The following is a 20,455-nucleotide window of genomic DNA, read 5'->3' on the forward strand; positions in this document are numbered from 1 at the left end:
CAGGGTATATAAACAAAAGACACATTCACTCTCTTTAACGCTTCCCTAGGCATGCCGATTTCAGCAGCAGATTAACCGGAAATGCTGTGTGAAGATTCCCCCCCCCCCTTCGTCAATCGTTATGGAAAATGTTACAAAGATAACCACAATCAGCTTGTTTGATCACACGAAAACAGACCGTCTGGAAGCAAAAATTAGCAATATATTTTTATCCTTATCTCGCTAAAATAAAGCTTTTATTTGTTTGTTTTGTGTTTTTCTGCATCTGCGAATAATACGTGCTGGGAGGCGCCGCCTGGCTTGCTTTTTGCTGCCATTATTACAGAAAATCATGCAGAGCCCTCTGACCTTCCCTGCACTGCAAGGAAGACCCAACAACAGCGGGACTGTTACACATTAGCGCTGCCCGATGAAGCGAAACAACTCGTGTTTTTCTTGATATGCAACACATGAAAGCAGCACACACATTTAGGCTCTTTCCAGTTCAAAAGCCAACTGGCCAAAACTGTGTACGTGCATGTGCACATGGGCTTGTCTGACGTGAGGAGAATGGGGCCATTCAAGTAAATCATTAGCCTGCTTTGACTCGGTGCTTTGTTTACTTCTGTGTGTTAGCCCCTGTTGATGCCCTTTTTCACGCAAACAGACACACACAGCTCTCACATATATGCACATATGCACGTATGCATGAGAACTGTGGTCGCAAGCAAGCTGACAACAAGCAAGCTGACAACAAGCAAGCTGACAGCAGGCGCACGCTGCGTGTCTTTTTCACTCAGATTTCAACTGTCGGGTGGGGGGGACTGGTATGGCTCTGCACCAGCACTATCTGCACTGCGCTACATATACTTTCCCCACCTCCACCTACATGTTTGGCTGATAAAGACTGCAGAAACAAACACTTAAAGAAAAACATTAACAAAAACTGAAAGCACCTCAAAGTAATCTGATACAAGTTTTTTTTTTTTCCTTGCTCACTTCAGACTATTTCAGTGTCCCAAATATGCCACCAAACACTACAAGGGACACAATGCACTGGGACATGGCTCTACCTTTGACCTCTTGTTCAAACAAAGCGGAAGGTCACTCCTCTTGTCAGTGCTGCAGTCAGTGCCTCGCCTGGAGAACAAACAGGGGGTTTGTTCTCCGTCCTGCCCCCTTCTCTGCTATCCCGCACGCCCCCACGCCACTAGGGGGGCCAGAGGAGATTTGTGTTTGTGTACTGCCTTATGTAGTAACACAAAATGTACAGTTGCTGCTTCAACTTTTTCACTTTTCCAAAACTGAGCAGACTCCAGCTCTAACTCTAGAACCACGCGCTCACACGGTACACGTGGATTCATCACAAATACGCCTGCTTCCAGTTTTCAATCCCACCCTGCAGTTTAAGAAATATTCTGACAGCCCCACCGTTCTAAAACTCTTCACCAAGTGGTTGCCTGCCTCCCCGGCCGACCCAGGGTTCAGCTAATCCCCCGTGCGTGAGCCAAATACCATCTGTGTTTGTTCGGCAACAAAGGGGGCACTTGTTAATGACTTTCCATGTCTTCACTGGAGTACTGGCAAGGGTTGGGGGTGCTGGGGGGCTTGGGGGCAATTTAGAATAGCAGGCTATGGAAAAGTCGACTCAGGCAAGGGAAATTGAAGACCACAGACTAAAAATCAATGCCAGTGCTCCGAATGAAAAAGGGCAGAGGACACACCAGTTCCATTAGTAGAGGAGAAGTGACTTTCAAGACTTTGTTTCCACGTTGAGACCAAAATCTTCTATTAGATGGATTTAATCATAATTTAACACATGTGTGGCAAAAAATGTTCAGGTGCTCACAACCGCACACTCGCAGGGGCTTCAGGCAAAGCTACCATATGGGCCTACCATAGAGGGCACCGATCCCCCCATTATCATGTCAAACCACTGATTGAAGCCTTCATTCTTCAACAAAAGGGATACCAAGAAGAAAGAAGAAGAATGTCATCAGGATGTGCTCAGAGGCCTTTGTAGAGTTTAAAGAGAACGGTCCAGAAAATATCCAGTGAGGAGCAGTTCTGAAAATAGATGCTGATGTCAGAGGCCAGAGGATGATAGCCAGACTTCTTCCAGACTGATAGGGAGGCAGGAGTAATTTAAATAACCACTGGTTACAACCAAGGTCACCTCTGTACGCATGGCACGTTGAACCTTGAAGAGATGGGCTACAGCAGCAGAGGACCACACAGGATGCTACCCATGTCAGCTAAGAACAGGACACTTTAGATGGACTCAGTAAAAGTAGATATCAGAACAGTGGAAAATGTTGCCTGCTCCAATGAATCTCAATTTCTGCCACAACATTTGCTTCATAGGGCCACGATTTGGCATAAACAACACAAAAGCATGGAGCAGTCTGTCAGTCCTGCATTGTATTAGTGGTTCAGGGTCGTGGTGGTGTGATGGGGTAGGGGATAGTTTCTTTCTCTCACTTTGGGCACCTTTGGGACGTGGTGGAATGAGAACACAGATGTGCAGCAACTGTGTGACTCTATCGTGTCGATATGGATCAGGAATGTTTTCGGCACCTTGTTGAATCTTTACTACTAACAGTAGCAGCAAGGTGTATCTAATAAAGTGTACACTGTTTTTAAATGAAATGAAATGTGAGCATTTTGTGAAACATACTGTGAAGCAAAGAACTGTGATTTGAAACAATGGAGCGCCATGCGCGGAGCATGTTTTGCAAGCTTAGGATTGAACTCTGACCCCTGGATAATCCCTTTCACTACCTCCATTTTTAAATTAGCTGTGCGACGCGCCAGCCCTCTTAGCTCCATTAGCTGTTCGCTAATTAGCCTCTCGTCTGACTCCATAACAAAAGACTCCAAGGTTAGTTTAAGGCTTCCACTATGAATTAAAATTAGAGCAAAATATATGTTTTTTTATTCCGTGTATGTTGGCTATTGAAATCAAACAGGGTGTATAATATAACAATGCTACAATCAGCTTTTAAAACTCCTGTTATTGTGTTTTTTATTCTGCTGTGCTTTTTATCCTTTCTTTTATTTTTTCTTACCTTATGATCACTATATCCCAGAAATCCCTGCTTTTTTTAAAGCACACACCATAAACCTCTTCATCTTCAGCTCTTTTTCTCTCTATGTCCTCGTCCACTCACTCAGACCCATCTGCAATGGCAATTCGCCTGGCAGAGCAAATTTAGGCAGCGAGCAAAAACCAACAATCCTTTTTTCTAACCCGCTCAACTGTTAACTGTGTGCTTTGCCCTGCCATGCAAACGCATGTGGATCAAAGCAGGCATGATAGGACGACGCCTATACAGGGCCTCTCCCCAAAACCAACAGCAGCCCCTAAAATGCCCAGGGGTTTCCATGGTCCTTTCCTCCTTTTGTGGAAGAAAAAAAAAATCATGACCAAGTCATTTTCTACAACTTTGCCGCCCCCTCCCCATCTCCCCAAATCTGCTACACTTTTAGAAGTAATACTCAATTCAATGCCACAGCTGATTTTGGGGTTTCTTTTTGTGAGATGTGTTCACTGTTTCCATTTTTCATTTCAAGGGAGCAACAGAGCAGAAAAGAAATTCAGCTGACAGGAATCTGAATGGAGTTTAAATTAGAAATGTAAGGTTTGCAGTTCTGCTTGTTGGACAGTCAAACAGCTTCAGGGGGACTTTTTTGCATTTGACAAGATAAAAATCCCCACATTTGACGTGATTTAAAAGGTCCAAAGCACAAAAACTGAAAGAACAGTCCGAATGCGTGCAATGATCTGATTTGTTTGACTTTGTGTGTGTGTGTGTGTGTGTGTGTGTGTGTGTGTGTGTGTGTGTGTGTGTGTGTGTGTGTGTGTGGCCCTTCCTCTCACACTGATCTTTATGTTGCAGGGATTTGATACACACACACATAGATTCTTATAAGATATACACAGGTGCTGACCTATTCGCCATGGCTACATTCAGGAAAATGTATTGCAGTGGATCAATACTGAAGCTGGACTCCATTACATTAACACCCCATTTGTTTTTGTTAGTTTTGTTCCATGAGTAAAAACTCTCATGAATTGTATTTTTCTTGTTTTACTGGGAGTCATGTGTACATGTCAAATGATTAAATGAGATGCCTATTAGAGATGCCAGTTTTAGGTTTGTGGTTAGTATTTACTTAATGACAGCTATAGAAGCAGTTAACAGCTGTCTGTTAACTTCATTGTTAGTTGTTCCTAGTCCTTAGTCATTTCTCCACCCTTATTTTACTCAATATTAACTGCAACTTGTTATAGAAAAGTGGGCATTTTATTTAGTTATTAAGCTTCCAAGGGATTGGAAAAGTAAGAAATTGTGGTAGTGCCAAAACTGAGATTCCTTTATTGGCCACTTGAGGCAGACAGAAAATTATTAAATGTTAAATTGCCCAACTTTACAGCAGAAATAAACATTTTCATTGTCCTGTTAAAAAAAAATGTTTTGGTCTCTATCGTGAATTTTTAGCTTTGCCATACATATGCAGGGTTGTGAATTTGTCTATAATTTGCCTGTTTAAATTGTATTAAGGTATTTTTGCCATTGTTAATAAGGGCGTGACTGTTTTGAATTGAACCAGCAGGTGTAGTTAATAGCTGCCTCAGCTACTATAAGTAATCTGTTGCCTTCTGGAACATTTTTGATGTAATTTTCTATCAAATAATTGCTGTGGGACTAAATGTACTCATGTAAGTTGAGTAAAACTGCATTTTTGACTAACATTTATTTAGCGGTTATTAGCAGGTAGCACTATCTTTGTAATGTACATATTCATGCTACAAATGCTTGCTAACTAAGCAAGCGAGCATTAGCTCATAGCTTAGCATTTCAAATTCCTGTCCAAATATGGTCACTTGTGGATTTTTACTTGGGTTTTGTGAGTGAAAACTGAAGAACTGGTTTTCAAAAATCCTGTTCAGTCTCTTTTTAAATTAGAAACTGCATACATTGCTCATTTTGTAACTATCCTGCTAAGTATAAGTAAGAAGGTAATTTACAGATAAACAGACCAAAACACACCAGTGCTCTCTGGAAACTTTGTCAGGTTTGAATAACACCCTTGTAATTAAACTAAGTGTGTTTAGTAATCTTATGCCTTGTTGGCATCTTCTCTGTTTCCTGGTGATCATTTTACCTGTAATGACGTTTATGTCTGGATACGTGTTTTCGCACAGCTCCACAGCGTGGCTGTCTCTCTCAAACGCCTCACGCAGCTCCTTCTTTACTGCTGCCGAACCACACAGACGGTAGAGACCCACCACCTGGTAACATAAACACACACACACAAGTAGGTCAAATAAACACGCATGGCTCGAGAGTCAAACAGTTGACAGCGACGTAGACATTTTTACAGCCTCATCGATCAAGTTCTACGTCTGCACTCAGATAATGTCCTGGAAGGCAGCCATAAGTACTTTCTCAGAAAACTCACACGTCACAAACACCAGTCTGTTTTATCTCCAGAAAAGGGCGCCTCAATTTAACAACTGACCAAAAACCAAAAATGTATATGTTTCTAATAACACTATAAGCACTCACTTTTTTAAAGACACAGGAAGATGACTTGATGTAACAAAGAAATGCTGGACTAACAGAAAACCTTAAACTTAACACGTTCCCTATATTATCTTTTCCCCTCTACTTTCAGTTACTTTACACTAGCATCTTTATGCACTTTTTATTATTGTGATTTTGGATCCACTGTATCCATAGTTTAATTCTTTCATTCCTTTTCCAGTTATTCTGAACACATATTGCATGTTTGTGTGTAGAGGCTGCTATCCAGTAAAGCCATGAGAGAAATGTAGGCGAGACAAATAAATCTGAAATGAATGACCACTAAAGTACTGGCACTCTCTGAAACATGGTTGGAGACAGCACCTTAAAAGTCAGCCAACTGTCTCTGTGTCTATCTTTATCAGTCTAGAATTTGATAACAAAAGCCAACATGAGCTAATAAGGCCCAGTCGTCAAATGCTTGAATTTACAGAACACCGCAAAAGCACATTTATTGCTTGTAGTTTCAGCTTTTATAGTCAGAAGACTGAGTCTCTGTTGTCAACAGCAGTATCTATTTAAAGTTTGCTATGGTTAGCCACTATACCACAAATGGGTAAAATACAGCCCCAGGGCTCAAACCAGCTTGCAGCATCCTAAGAGGAAAACACGACAACCCCTAAATCTCAATGAAAGAAAGCATTATGCTAATGAATCTTTAGCAATGGGTCTTTACCATCTAACTGTAATAGAGAGAGTATGCAAACAAACTTACAGAAACTACAAGTCTAGAATATCAATTCAGAGGTGGCCATCTCGACATCAGCAAATAAGAATTTAAACAGCAAAGAAGAGAAACACCCTTCAATAATTTTAGGAGTGTTAATGTTTCATAGTTTGTTCACGAGAGAGAGAGAGCTCTGAGTACCTTCATTTTTGGCAACACACAGGAAACTGATCTGAGTAAATAAATGACTAAATAAATAACTACACATATCAAAAGTTAGGGATCTGATTTGATTCTGTTTGGTATATCAGAATATTTCGTTTTTAAATCACCAAATATTTGTATCGCTGTTAGAAATCCTTCCATTCAGCCCATTCATTGATGCACACACAACGTTTGGAGTAAATAATGAAACAAAAGTGCCTTAAACTAACAATGAAAGAGTAAGTCTTCTTGGTTTTTGTTCTTTTTTTCTTTTTTTTTTAATGAAGACTTAGGCCAATATCCTATTTTACCACATTTAGCCAAATTTAAAGGATTCAATATAAGTCACTATTATGTCTCATGCTTCAATTCAACTGTCCAGTGTTTGGCCCTCTGCTTACTGCGTCTTAGCTCTGCTCAATCCAGCACTATGTATTGACAGTCAAACCAGAGGAAGAGGGATGTCACTGCAAAACCCCTTAGTGGAATAAAGGGACTAAATGTGCATTTCCTCCCTTATTAACTTTTCATCTGTAATAAGACAATTAGATCATTTATAGACTGGAATGAAAAAGGAGAAAAGCCTGTTCAGGCAGTCTGCCTGAGCTGGACTGTGTCAAAAACACTTTAAGATGCAAGTCTCACCTCTTTGGAGCCATTTGGCAACACCTCCAGGTAGTTACTTCTAAAACCCTATCTGAGAAAACACAAAGCTATTCATAAACTTTTACTTTAGTGGTCACCAGGACGTAAACACTGCATGTACAGAATCATTGTTATCAGTCAACAAAGGTCACTTTGTACCAAAAATAAGATTTAAAAAGGTTTTATTCCACCACAAGTTATACTTCTACTATATATGTGCACCTGTGGACCCCAGAGCTATGCATACTCATCACTCCACATAACATTATCCTAACATATTTGCAACAGTCATGAGCCTGATGAGTCTCTCATGATATTCTGCTGCTGTAATAAATCATTTCCACAAAACTGACAATTGCAAAAGTAAAGACTTAAACACAGTATCGTAAAAGCAAAATTAACCTCCCACTCTGGAGACAACATGTTGAGGACCATTTTCCTGGACCATTTTCTCTTTATGAAACCTAACAGTAATACATGACACTAAATTAGCTGGCAAAGTGAAATGATCTTAGAGTTGACATCCTCATGAATGAATGGATAAACACTGAGATCTTCTAAAACCCAAGTGACAGCTCAGCATTAAAAATGAAAGGACTAAGCTATAAAGCATTTATGTTTCTTTACCTAAGGCTCCAGACTGTGACCTAAAGAAACTTGAGACATCTGATGTTTGTAACTCGGCACCAGCGCTCTCCTTGTTATGCTGGGATTAGGCCCGGCTACAGACATACCATAATTTCTCCTACATGTGTCTGTCTGGTATGTGGCATAGCAGACCAACTGGTGTGGTTGCCCTGGAAACGTGTTAAATCAGTGGGCTGTGAATGGCGGGTTGGGTCCGGTTCCTCACAAAACACACTTGCACACACACCGCCGGCCTTTCCGGGCTCCAGCGTAGGAGCGCTATAATGTCTCCCCCATCCCTCCAGAGCAGCTATTTGTGAACTCTCCTCGTCGAGTCCAGCAGCGTTTTTCTAAACCTCACACGAGAGGGAGTGAGGAGGACAGATTAGGCAGGGATTTGGCTTTGTATGCGAGTAAACAGAAGTCACTGGGCACAATGAACAACAAGTCCATTCAGAAAAAAACAAAAAAAAAACAAAAAAGCGAAGGCTCTCTCTTTGGGGCAGAGCTGAGTGCAGGCGGGGAACAGCTGTTAGCAAAAAAAGGACTTAAGAACTGTGGCCTCTGGGCAGCACAACAGGCACCACTAGCCAACCCTATATGTAGAAATGAGATCCAGAGGAAAGATGATGTCTGGTGATGTGGAGGGGTCAGAAGCTTTTTTTCTTGGTTTAGGAATATCTTTAATATTTTAAACAACAAAGAGTTAAAGGACAGAAAGAAAAGTGCATTTAATTGACTTTAGGGTATTTATGTGGGCGTATTCTCTGCATACAAAGACACACACATGATGGGAGATGACATGGGCAAAACTTAATATGCTAATTATTTTATCAGGCAGTCAGCAATCAGTAATATTTTTTTGTTTATAAAATATAAACGTAATTGTGAAAAATACCTAATGACATTTCATGTGTGTGACATAGTATTAATCAATACTAAGTAATACTAATAATTAAAGCACAAAAAGATCGAAACTTTCACAACAGCTTGTTGAATTCGGGGTCATGGTAGGGATAGAGCCTGTCTCACCTATCACAGATTGTTGTGTACACCCTAGACAGATTACGAGTCTGTTACATGGCTAACACAGAGAGACACACAACCACCACTCGCCCACATTTACACCTAAAAATTTTAGAAACATTAATTTTCCAAGCATGCATGTCTTTGAGCTATGGGAGGAAGCCGGCATGCCCGTAGAAGAAATATCCATGCATAGGGAGAACATGAAGTAGTAAACTTTATGCTGCTCTCATAATTGAGTCTCTTAGCCACAATAATTACAACACTTGTGTCAAAACAAAGTGTCTTAATATTTCCAGCTTCTGGGCCTTGAGTGTGGATTGAAGGAAGTATTAAGGAAGCACACAGTTAAAGACTGTTGTGTAAATTTACCATCATCCACTGAGAAAATAAAATCACTTAAAGCAAAAAAAAAAAAAAAATGCTCTTAAAAGGTACATCTCAAGTTGTAGAAGGGTTTTTCTTGTCATGTCAAGTATAAAAAAGAGCTTGTCGATTCATTCATTCATTGAGAATGGAAGTCAGACAACAGCATCAGAAAATCTGTCTCACTCTGCCTCTCACTCATGGGATCGGCCTCCACAACCCTGAATCAATAAGCAGTTAAGAACTGAATAACCAGTTAAGATAGCATAAGTAAGATTGTTGCTTATATCATCACTGCTAGATGACATAAACTGTCATTTTCGAAAAGAATCTTCATGGAACAATTACGTAATCAAGATCTATGTATGAAAGCTCCAAGGCACTGCCTTTAAAGGACAGATGAAGTCACAATGATTAAATGAAAAGTCTGTTTAAAAAAACCCTTCTGTTCTGTATAAAGGCATGCATCTGAATAGCTGCTCCTAACATGTCCCAATATCTGTGTGCATCATATATGACATGTATAAAAGCTCTTTTTAAAAACACATCCCCCTGTCTTTAAAGCACTCTGAGTGCTCCCATACATAGCATGAGTTGCAGTCTTTTCAAAACACTCACAAACAACCAGCATCTCGCAGAAGCCCAGAGGACACACAATTCTAAGAGACTTTGAGAGAAAGTCTCCATGAAGCCATTTGAAAAGGCGCAATGCTACACATCTAGCCATACGTGCTTTGGTGACACAACCTGCAAATTCCTCTGGGATCTGGTGTCATCCTCATCGTGAACTCTATCTGCCTGCAGCCTGGAGGAGCCCTTACACTTGATCTCAGACTGATAGCATGTACAAAGGCTGCTCTGCATCTTTGTGAAGAAACAAAGGCAGCAAAACAGCTGCGAGGGACAGACGACAAACACTGTCAGACTGAGTGAAGGAGAAGCAGAGACTGATATCACAGCACAGAATTACAGAGTGAATGAGGCAGTGCTTACCATCAGACTCACATCTTATATTTGTGTATACCGCACAAATATCCCTAAACCAATTTAACACTGCACTTTAACACTGTCTGACTCACAGAAAGTGAAAAGTTAAAAAAGAAGACTAAAACGAAGCTGTAGGTGATTGAGAGCTGTATTTCTCTTCCTGTTTAAATGTCAGTGCAATTCAACCACCAGTCAGGCTTTCAGACGTGTTGCTAATATGCAACCTTAAGTTTTAAGCCACAGGCTTACTGGAGATGGAGAGTAAAAAACTGTTTACTGGAGCTCAAATGAATAAATTTCTCCAATTTATTATAAATTGGAAGGTTTGCTGCTACTACTTCTGCTGTACTGCCGTAGGTGGTAGAAGACAGAGTCTAATATAATGCACAGGCACCAAAAGTTTGCCTATTGAACCTTGCATGCCCCTCTAGAGAGATCAGTCAAGAACACTCTAGAGGGGCAAGCAAGGCACTACCATTGGCCCTTGCATGCCCCTCTAGAGTGATGAGCCAAAAACAGTGGTCAGACGTTATTATTGCTGCTGTCTCAGTTCTAATTAGGAGAAACGCTTCTTCCTCTTTGTGCTCTCTCTATGCTGGCTGTCAAAGGCCTCATGAACTCTCATTTCCTCTGTCACTCCTGCTATGACTACAGCAACCTCTTAACTCTGAGCCTCTTTCCCTGAATAAAAGAGCCAGTTGCCTCAGGAAGCCAGAAACTCCGTGACATCATTAAGTGTGCTACGTCTCCTCTGTCCATTCAGTTCATGCCAGTTATTGAGCCTTCCTGATGGCTGCAGGGTGTGTGCTCATTTCATGGAGCTAAAAAGATGCTGTGAATGTGGAATTATTCCTCCAGCCATTCTTTCCCTCCTATTTTAAAAATTATTTCTAAAATTGGACATTACCAGCCTTATTTAAAAATGAATCTGACTCATTAGAGAAGAGGATTAGACTATATATATATAAGCATGTTTCAAAACAGAGATATTGTACTTTTATTCTTATTTTTTTGACAAAAATTATTTGGGGAAAACGAGAACAGAATTACACTCACCTGACAGCCTCTCTTCTCGATTTCATTGATGCATTTGCTTATAAGAAGTGGTACCATCAGTCCTGAATTTTCCCTCTCCACCACTCGCCACACCTCCACACCAAACACCTGTGGCTCCCTGTCTCCATCTGGACCACCGTTCAATGAGTTCTGCCACTGCTCCATCAGACTCAGCTTGACATAGATAACTCCACGTGGCTCCAGCTTTACCGCCAGCTGGTGGGAACGTGTCACTCTGAAGAGAGCAGGCAGTACCACTGTGCCATGGCAGCAAACACGGTTGCGTCTGGGTGTGGGCTCCCAGCTGAACACTACCAGCTTCAGATGTTGGGCATTCTCCAGCTCAATGTTGAAGGTGTGGTCCATATCTAAAAAGGTTGTTCGGCAGGTGAGGAGAGCGGTTCGTGCTTTGTTAACCGAGTCCACCTGGATGGCACAGTAGACATCTCTAGAGTCAATACGTGGGGGTTTGAGGTCCTCTGCTCCATAAAAATGCAGACTCATCAGTCCTGAGATGTACTGGCTGCACTTGGGCTGCTCTGAGAAGCTGTAATGACGGAAAGCATCAATGTCCAGCTCTGTGCCGTTGATTCTGGAGTTTCCACCTCCTCCTTCTGTATCCTTGCCTTTTCCTCCCTTCCCCTCTCCAGACCCATGTTTGCCAGATTTGGCCACCAGCTCTGGCGAGTCACCATCGCTGAGGTAGCCACCTTTACTGGCAGACTTTGAGCTACCACTGCTTTTCTTCTTATAAAAGCTGTGCTGTGTGGACACACTGCTATCCAGGTGGTAGCGTGAGATCACATTACGGCTAGCCTGCCCACCCCCAGATGAAGCTAACCGAGGAGGCCCTGAAGTCTGCAAGACAACCTCTGACCCGCTGCCATTTGCTTTTGGAGAATGGGCCCTCGGTTCTAGCTGACTGCTTCCATTGCTGCTGCTGTTGTTTTGGGTCCCCTTGACGCTGAGCTTACGGCTTAGCTCTGGGAGTTTCTTCATCTTCATGGAGATCTTCCTGACGGTACGTGGGGACTTGATCTTGTCTGGGAACGACCAGTTGATTGAGCTGCTCTTCTTGGCCGGGTTTGGGCTGGAGGGAGGTGAAAAGCTGGCGGTGTTGGGCAGGTCAAGACAATCTACAAAGGAAATGACAGGACAAGAGAAAATGTGATTATTCTTTCTTTGTATTTTCATGTTTATTTAGTCATTAAGGTTGTATTGGTACCACACAGGTGCAGGAATAGGGAGTGCAGAGTTTGTGTAGTATTGAAAGAAATAGACAGGTAACCATCAGTCACAAATTCTTTAGGTTACTGGTTCCCCAGGATAATTTTACTTAGATATAGACAGGAAAAAAAATATTTAAAATCAAAGGCGTGAACCATAATTTACAGGAAAGTGCTACACCCTCACAGCACATCATCAAGTGATTAGGTTTACATGAAACCCAGTAATCCAGTGACAGACACATATGGGAGGCAACGCTTCATATAAACACTTCAGCACTTTATAATACAGCTACAGTCTATATATGTAGACCCAAGCTATGTTCAAGATAATTAACGGTTATGATGAAAAGGGTTGCTGAAACGGATGTAATATTAAAAATTTTAATATCTTTCTGAGGTCTCTTTGCAATATATTGTATTAATTCAACTAAGCACGATGGAAATTTTAGTGGAATCTCATTACGCTTCCAAAAGAAAGAAAAGCAGGGAAATGTCTTTCCGGAGACACCAGCTGCTTCAGGGCTGAGGTAGAATTACTCAGTCATTATTCAAGCTGGAAGATATCCATTTGGGGTTGACCTTGTAGGCAGCTCTCGCCTACCTTGATGTCTAAATGAACATGAAGATTTCTGTGTCTATAGAGTGTCTGACAACCACTGTTTAGTCTACAGGACTTAAGCTTTCATCATGATTTTCTTGTATGGCAAATAATTCAAATATTTTGGTCTATTTTGGAGAATTTGCAGTAGAATTTAAGTTCAATACGGACACAGCTGTTAAGGCTAATGTGTTACCAGTTACCATTTTTGGTCTCTTTACTTGCTATAAACTTAAACAGTTATTCCCTACCAGTCATTGGTACTAACATCAGTCGCTCTGTCTCCTTTCTGTCCTCTGGGTCTGTCTGAGCCTTCTTGGTTGAAATAGCTGACTGTATCTGAAAGCAATGCCAATGACTGACAAAAACCCCAAAAGAATTAGCTGCAGGCTCTGCTATTAGGAACTCACAACACAAGCCACCCATTTCAGATCCAGGAATCTGATTCATAGTTCATTTGAATTTTGAACACTTTCTTGTACTGACAACAGCCCATTTGTATATTCTTTCTATTGGTTTGAATTCAGGTCCCCACAGCCAAACACACTGTAATCTTCCAAGCCCCAAAAATCTACCTGGCAAAAAAACGGAACGAGCTGACACAGAGTCAGCTACGATTTGAGTGATTAAAGTGGAATATGTCAAATTATGAGCATCCTGCCTAGTCTGCCCTACAGGAAGCTTGAACCTGACTTACATAACTATTTTCTGCTTTCAGCACTCCTTTAACAAGATTTCCTCCATGGCTTACCTGCCTTTTTTAACTAAAGAGCTGATACCTCACTGCATGGGTCATGGAAGATTAAAGCTGAAACACATGATTCAGAGAAGGAATTTACTTTTTGAAGGTCTTTTGATGAGTGTTTTTAGATCTGGCCTAGATATTAAGCAACACGAGTGAATAGCTCCTCAGTGTTGGCACTGAGAAGCTATTCAACCCATTCACACTATATTGTATTGAGTTGAGACTCCTTGTTTAAGCCACTAATGTAGTTTTGGCTAATTACTTTCTCTGAATAAACTCTGGAAACAAATAGTGATGTAAGAGACAGAACAAATATGGAGAGAGCGACAAAGTGAACAGAGGAAGAAGCAAAGAGCGCCTGATCCTGCCAACTTCACCAGTTCTATTTTTCTGAGGGAACCCGCTGTGCTATTCTGGGGTGAGGGCCCACGGGTGAAAAGAGGGAGGCAGAGGAGGTGCAACAGGATGGAGAGAAGGGTAAGATGGGGGGCAGGAGCAGGGCAGGGTGTAGCCGACAGATGAGGGACAAAGGCACCCCTTGTCCAGGCACTCCGAGGTCTAGATGGACGACTGGAAGGCTGGCAAGCCCACTGGTGAATGTACAAAATGAACACGGCTGTTCTCTCACATTCCTCATCAAACCATGTTTACACTCCTTTTAGCCCAGCTCAGTAGCCTTCCTTGTCACAGCTTCCTGCCTATAATAGACATAGAGGTGCTCTAAGATGGGAAAAAACGGGTGGAGACCACTGGTAGTGCAAATACACCAAACATCAGGGGTAGTATACAGAGAGCTTTTGGGAGGAGTTTAGAAGTGAAATTCCTCGTGAAAAAACTATTTTGTTCTCTTATAATCTGATTTACAGTGCGGATCAGATAGAGTACAACTAGAACCCGTATTGGATTGAACCCACGGGTTTTTGTATTTGGTAAACATGCATTTAATACAGGCTGTACATAAACATTGAGAATTGTCACTTAATTTACAGTAAAAACAATCCTGTCTCTTGTTTAAAGTGGTAACAATACAGCCACAGGAAAACAACACATGTCAGGCAATATCCTTGCTAAAATAGGCATATGACTATTTGTTTTACAACACTTTATATAAGACTAAGCATATATCTGATTAAGGAAAGTAACTGTACCGTTGCTGTCGAGACAATGCTTGTACTACTAGAACCAAACATGGTATTACATTAATTATAATATTGTAGATTCTGCTAATCTCTTAGTTTGGGCAGCCTCAACATGTTCAAGTTAAGCTTGAAGGCAAAATGCACCAGCGTCAAAAGATTAATATGAGAAATATCTGAGCAAGATTATATAAACAAGGATATTTTTAATAATTGTGTAGGAGCATCATGATTAGTGTTTATAATATCAGTGATTTTTAAAAGTGAAATATTGGCATTGTGTTATTAACACAGATAGCTGATATTAGCTACACTTTTATGCGGCATCCGTGCACACGTCTTGAGTTTTGAATTTGAATGAAAACGTTTGTTTCTAATCAAACTGTCATCCCAGTAATTATTGAACATGTGCCAGTGCAGTAAGGACAGCTGTTGCATCATTGCTGAATTAAAACACAGGACAGTAGAAACACAGCACCCACGTTTTATGACCTACATTAGCTCATTTACCTCACTAACAAATGCCTTCACCTTCTAGAGCGAGAATCATCAGTTCTCTGCTGCTGTCACATTCTTTGGATAATCAACATGGACCGAGGCAACACACACTAATCCTAAAGGTAATAACACTTGCACTGTGTGACTGTGGCACATACACACACATGAAAGCTGTGTCTGTAGCCTCTGGCCTTGTGGCAGCAGCCAGCAGGGTAACGTGACACCTCACAAGCTTAGGTTCAGGGGCGATGACTTGACACCCAGCCCTCCAGGGCAATGTTCTTAGGTCAAAGGGCAAAAGGTCTGCATTCTTCTGGAGGACACCTGAGCTGGCTAACTGTGTCAACCTCCAACATTTTATCATGGACATGCACCCACCGTATTACTGTAACACAAAGCAAGAGTGCTTTCATAAAAACACGCATAAGCACATGCCTTTCCTGATCCTGCTGCCCTCGGCCACTGACACCTCTTAACAAAGCTCAGGAATTTATGGCGATGCTTTATCACAGTACTGGCACCAGACAGGTGTAAGAATAGGGAGTGTAGGGTGTGGGTGCATGCGAGGGAAAAACAGTTCATTGCCAAATACACCTGACAGCAGACATAAGATAACCAAGATGGAAATAATAGCGAGACAATATGAAGTGTCTTGCAATTAAACAATTATCAGGCACCTGGTCAGCAAGAATGTGAGACTGTGTATTAGCCGTGTGTGTCTGACAGTGAACATGAGAGAGACTATTTGCTCTGCATATACTCTGATAAGCCTTGGAGGGAGACAATAATCTGGAGTTCAAGATTGTAAAATTGCTGGTATTCACTTGAGTGCATGTGCCCGTACAAGCACGTCTGCCAAATGTGCATGTGTTAACTGTTGAAACAAAAAGGACCAGGTTGTGCTAACAAACAAGGGGAGTGTAAATAAACTGGTGAATGGCATACTTGTCCTGTAGTTTCTTTACCCGGTGACCGAAGCTCAGCTTTAAGCCGCTTCCTCTCCCCCTTGGCTCCAAATCATTCGGTGTTGGAAGGCCTTTCAGCGGCTGCAGGAGCAGGGCCGTTTCATTACAATGGTTACAAAACCTCTGCTAATATATCCAAGCATGCAGTCCTCCTCGCTAGCACAACATGGCCCCCTGCCAAAGCACTAGCCTCACTCGCCTACTGCTGCTGGCCTTTTCTTCCTCAGCTGTAACTCAAATGACAGAGAGGCTGCTAATTCTAGTCAGCCTGCAGCCACATCGGTCTCACTACACTGCCTCGAGTGAAAAACATACTAGAAGATATGTGGTAACTGTTGACATGCAACTCCTTTTTTATCTAAAAATAGACATAAAAAAAAACCATGTACTGCACAGATATAATAAATGCAGTAAAAAAATATCAAATGCTCATCACATAGGGTAAGTGAAGAACGTTACTCAGAGACCAAGTGATTTGATAGCAACGTATAACACAGCTAAAGCAAGAATGAGAGAAAATGCCGCTGCTAGCATCAGAATTAAATTTCATTCATGGACTTAGCCACCGTGAAATCACCATTTCACTTGTGGGAGGTTTTTTTTTGAAAGTTCAATGTTAGCATTTTGGCAGCCACCATATTTTGGAAGCCTAGAAGTGACCATTATTGGAAAAGAGGGCAGAATGCTAAGTTATCAACTAAAGCTAGCAACTAGAGCTGTACCATACTGTCCACAATAATGCCGTGGTTATCAATGATATGGGAACATAATGAGTTCACACTGACTGGAAGCAGCGTGCTAGCATACAATGATGATTTAGTACCTACGAAGGGAGCCACCATGATAACCTCCAACAAAGCGTGAGAGAACAAACAAATTATTATCATTTGGGACAGAAGCAGAAGAACACAGAGTCTTCAGTGATAGTAGCTCATTGGATAAAAAAGAATGGAAAACAGTTCTCACTTTGTTTGCCCTAATGCTACTGCTGCTTTACGATAGCTCCGGTAAGTGATAAAACATTATTCAGTGGGTTTTTTTCTTCAACATTGTCATAAATATAATTATCACAAATGTCCTTGAAATATTACGATATGCTATATCTCCCACCTCTTCTAGCAAGCTTGGTTAGCATAGCCTGTATAGTTGAGTCATACACTGTGCATCCCGATTCAGGCGCTACATCCTTCACATCTGGAAGCTGCTTACAGCATAGCAAGGCAATGAATGTGGCCCACAAATAGGCCCTTATTTTCCCAGGTGGATGCACTGGGTGGATCCTTCATGGTCCGCTTGATCCCAAGATTGGTAACTGTTGGTTTTTTTTAATGTTTAAAAAAAATAGCAATGGTTCAAGCAAAGTGGTCTAGGAATTCTCTTTTAAAAAGTAAGTATTGTATTTCATATCACTCAAATATCCACCAGTACAAATGTTGAAATAACAAAGAAGCGCTAAATTTTGCTAACAGTATTGGTTATGCGAGTTGCTACTTGATGCAGTTCAGGTCCTACATGCTTTAAAATAATTTACTTTATAATGTAAGTGGTTCAAAAGCTGACTTTAATTGTACCTGGATTTAATCTTAATTTATACCAATAATACATCTTGGTTTTCACTCAGCTAGTTTTTAAAAATTAAAATGATGGTCAAGAGGTATAGCACAGTGACTCAAATTTACATAGGTGAAGCCTAAGACAGCCACCAGCTACCGTCCACCGTCTGCTGACACAAACAACCCATTCGGTCACAAACAGGAGCTGAAGTGTGAGAGAAGGTCAAACGCTACACTCAAACTAGCTATCCTGTTTAAGGAGCCTAATTATTTTATTGGACAGCACTGTGTTCATGGAGTCAGATAATTAATTATGAAGCAATACAATGAATTTATTCCTTGTGAGGATTTTTTACTTTTAATATAATATATGAGCTTTGGTTTAGACTTGTGCTTGGAAAAAAACTATCAAGATTAAGACATTACATAGGCTCTGGAAAATTGTGATGGACATCTTTGAAGTTTTGAATTTTTGTAGTTGGAAGAAAACTAATCAAGTTAGAAAAGAGTCGTAAAGCTTTATGAACTACCTTTGTGTGACTTATGACCTCCAATTTATGTATATTTAGTTACAGTATATAAAAATTCTGCTTTCACTAATGTTTTCTCCCCTAAAAACAGAGACCAGAAAAGTTTTCCACAGCTGCTCTGGTGCTGAAATGAAGAACAGAGCAGAAAGAGAGAGCTATGAGAAAACTATGTGACCTGAACTTCACATCTAACATCCGGCTAAGGAATCTGTTCTGGTTTTGAAGTGCGGCCCTCACAAAGTTGTTGACTTCCTCCAGACCCAACCATGCAATCGTCAGCATAGATTAGGTTCCCAGTTTCAGCTCAGAGGCGTGAGCTCTCTGTAACTTGCAACCAGGGCCAACTCTCAAACTCAACTGCCAGTGTGACCAAAACATCCCCCAGAAATAGCTCTGATCCCATTCTGAGTGGTGGCCAAGTCAGATTCCCCAAACAGGCGCTAAAGGGAACAGCAGATTGGGAACACAGCAAGCTCACCACCCCCAAAGTCCATCAATCATTATTCTCCATACAAATAGAGCATTGAAATGGACAAAAAGTCACTCAATAGGCAGCACACGAGGAGTCTGGAGTGTATCCGGTGAGAGGGAAAAGAACCAGCCAGCCGAACAGAAGAAAACCATGGTCGCAAAGAGTCATCTACATCTGCACGGCTTCATTAATTCAACAGATGCCCCTATTCACACTCAATCAATGAAGGGACTGTCAAATTTCTAAACCGGCAGATAAAGTGGTGTCTGTACGGTCTCATTTTCACAATGAATTGGAAACAGAAAACAGAAAAGATGAAAAAAGTTGAGAGTGACAGAGAGGCTGGACTGAAGAAGTCTGGGGCAGCACTCTTCTTGAATTTTTTTTTTTTTTGTAGTTAAAACCTTTGTAAATCCTAGATCAAAGAATATATCGTAAGTGGCACGGGCACATTTAGAAAATGTGGCCAACCAACCCATTACGTGGTAACTTAAACACAAATACAGTAGATGTGATAAAAGATATGGCTCATGGTGGCGGTTATAGTGATGTTACTACCAACAAACATGTGTCTTTGCTGAGGTTTAGTTAAACATATTATTACCTATAAAGAGCCACAGTAACATACAAATTGCTATAACTAGGTTGGAGGAGGTTTTAGCCCTTTAAAATGTGGAGTCCAAGACCACATTTTTAATAACGCTGGGAGTGATGGGAATGGTCACAATGGTAAAGCTGAGGCTTCAAAACCGCTCTTCAGAAACCAACAGCTGATGCTACAGTAAACCCTCTTATCCAAATATAGTCTCTGTAAACTCCAGAAATAAGCAAGACAAAACGGTCAGTATTGGGATTCAGAATTCTAGACCACAAACCAATATTCAACATGATGGTGGTGATGCCAAACATTTACACACAATCTATAATAAACACTGAAAACAGGTAACAAAAAGCAACTTCAACTGGCTCCGTTCAGCAGAAAAGAAATGTGCTTACCAACACTTCTAAAGCTAGACATTTCTGCCTGTTCACAATCTTTCAGCTAAGTTGACCTGAAGGGTTTGAGAGTAATCAATCAATCTTCCGACTCTGCAAAATTGGGGAACGGCTGCAAGCAATCGACGGCAACCACATGAAAAAAGTGCCGATGCGTTTCCCTCAAAGCTATAAAATGCCAAAGTAAGTAATATGTTAATCAATATTCTTCCAGATTCAGCAGATACTTACTGATAATTGTGTGCTATAACACAGACTAATGCACTTAGCGTTTTGAGGTCAGTGATGAAGCACATCACTCACCCAGGAAACAATGTTTGGTCATTATCTAGGCTTATTTTGAGGAATGGAACAGTGGGTGAATTGAAGGAGAGCTGTTGCCCTTTTTGCTGCCCACCATCCCCCAACACTGCCTACCAGTTTAAAGTGGAGGAGTGCGGTGTCATTCTGCAGCCCTAATGCACATAGCAATTTCTGAAGGGAGAGGAGGTTTCTAACTAAAGATGAAGAAAGACAGTGAAGCTAAACTAAAAGTCCCACTGCATCCACAATGAATAATCAACCAGTAGCCAGTGAGTGTTTCCT

General features: G+C 41.2%; 1 protein-coding gene across 1 annotated transcript in view; it reads right to left on the bottom strand.

Moving 5' to 3' along the window:
- Window positions 1–20,455, bottom strand: part of syde2 (synapse defective 1, Rho GTPase, homolog 2 (C. elegans)) — a 48,336-nt gene that overhangs the window by 14,021 nt on the left and 13,860 nt on the right. The window contains exons 4-5 of the mRNA XM_080886291.1: window positions 11,149–12,284; window positions 5,149–5,275 (exon numbers count right to left, since the gene is read on the bottom strand). Of these exons, the coding sequence (XP_080742417.1) occupies window positions 5,149–5,275; window positions 11,149–12,284 (1,263 nt within the window). The remainder of the gene's footprint in view (window positions 1–5,148; window positions 5,276–11,148; window positions 12,285–20,455) is intronic.

This window comes from Rhamphochromis sp. 'chilingali' (genome assembly GCF_963969265.1).
Source record: "Rhamphochromis sp. 'chilingali' genome assembly, chromosome: 7".
Classification (NCBI taxonomy): Eukaryota; Metazoa; Chordata; class Actinopteri; order Cichliformes; family Cichlidae; genus Rhamphochromis; species Rhamphochromis sp. 'chilingali'.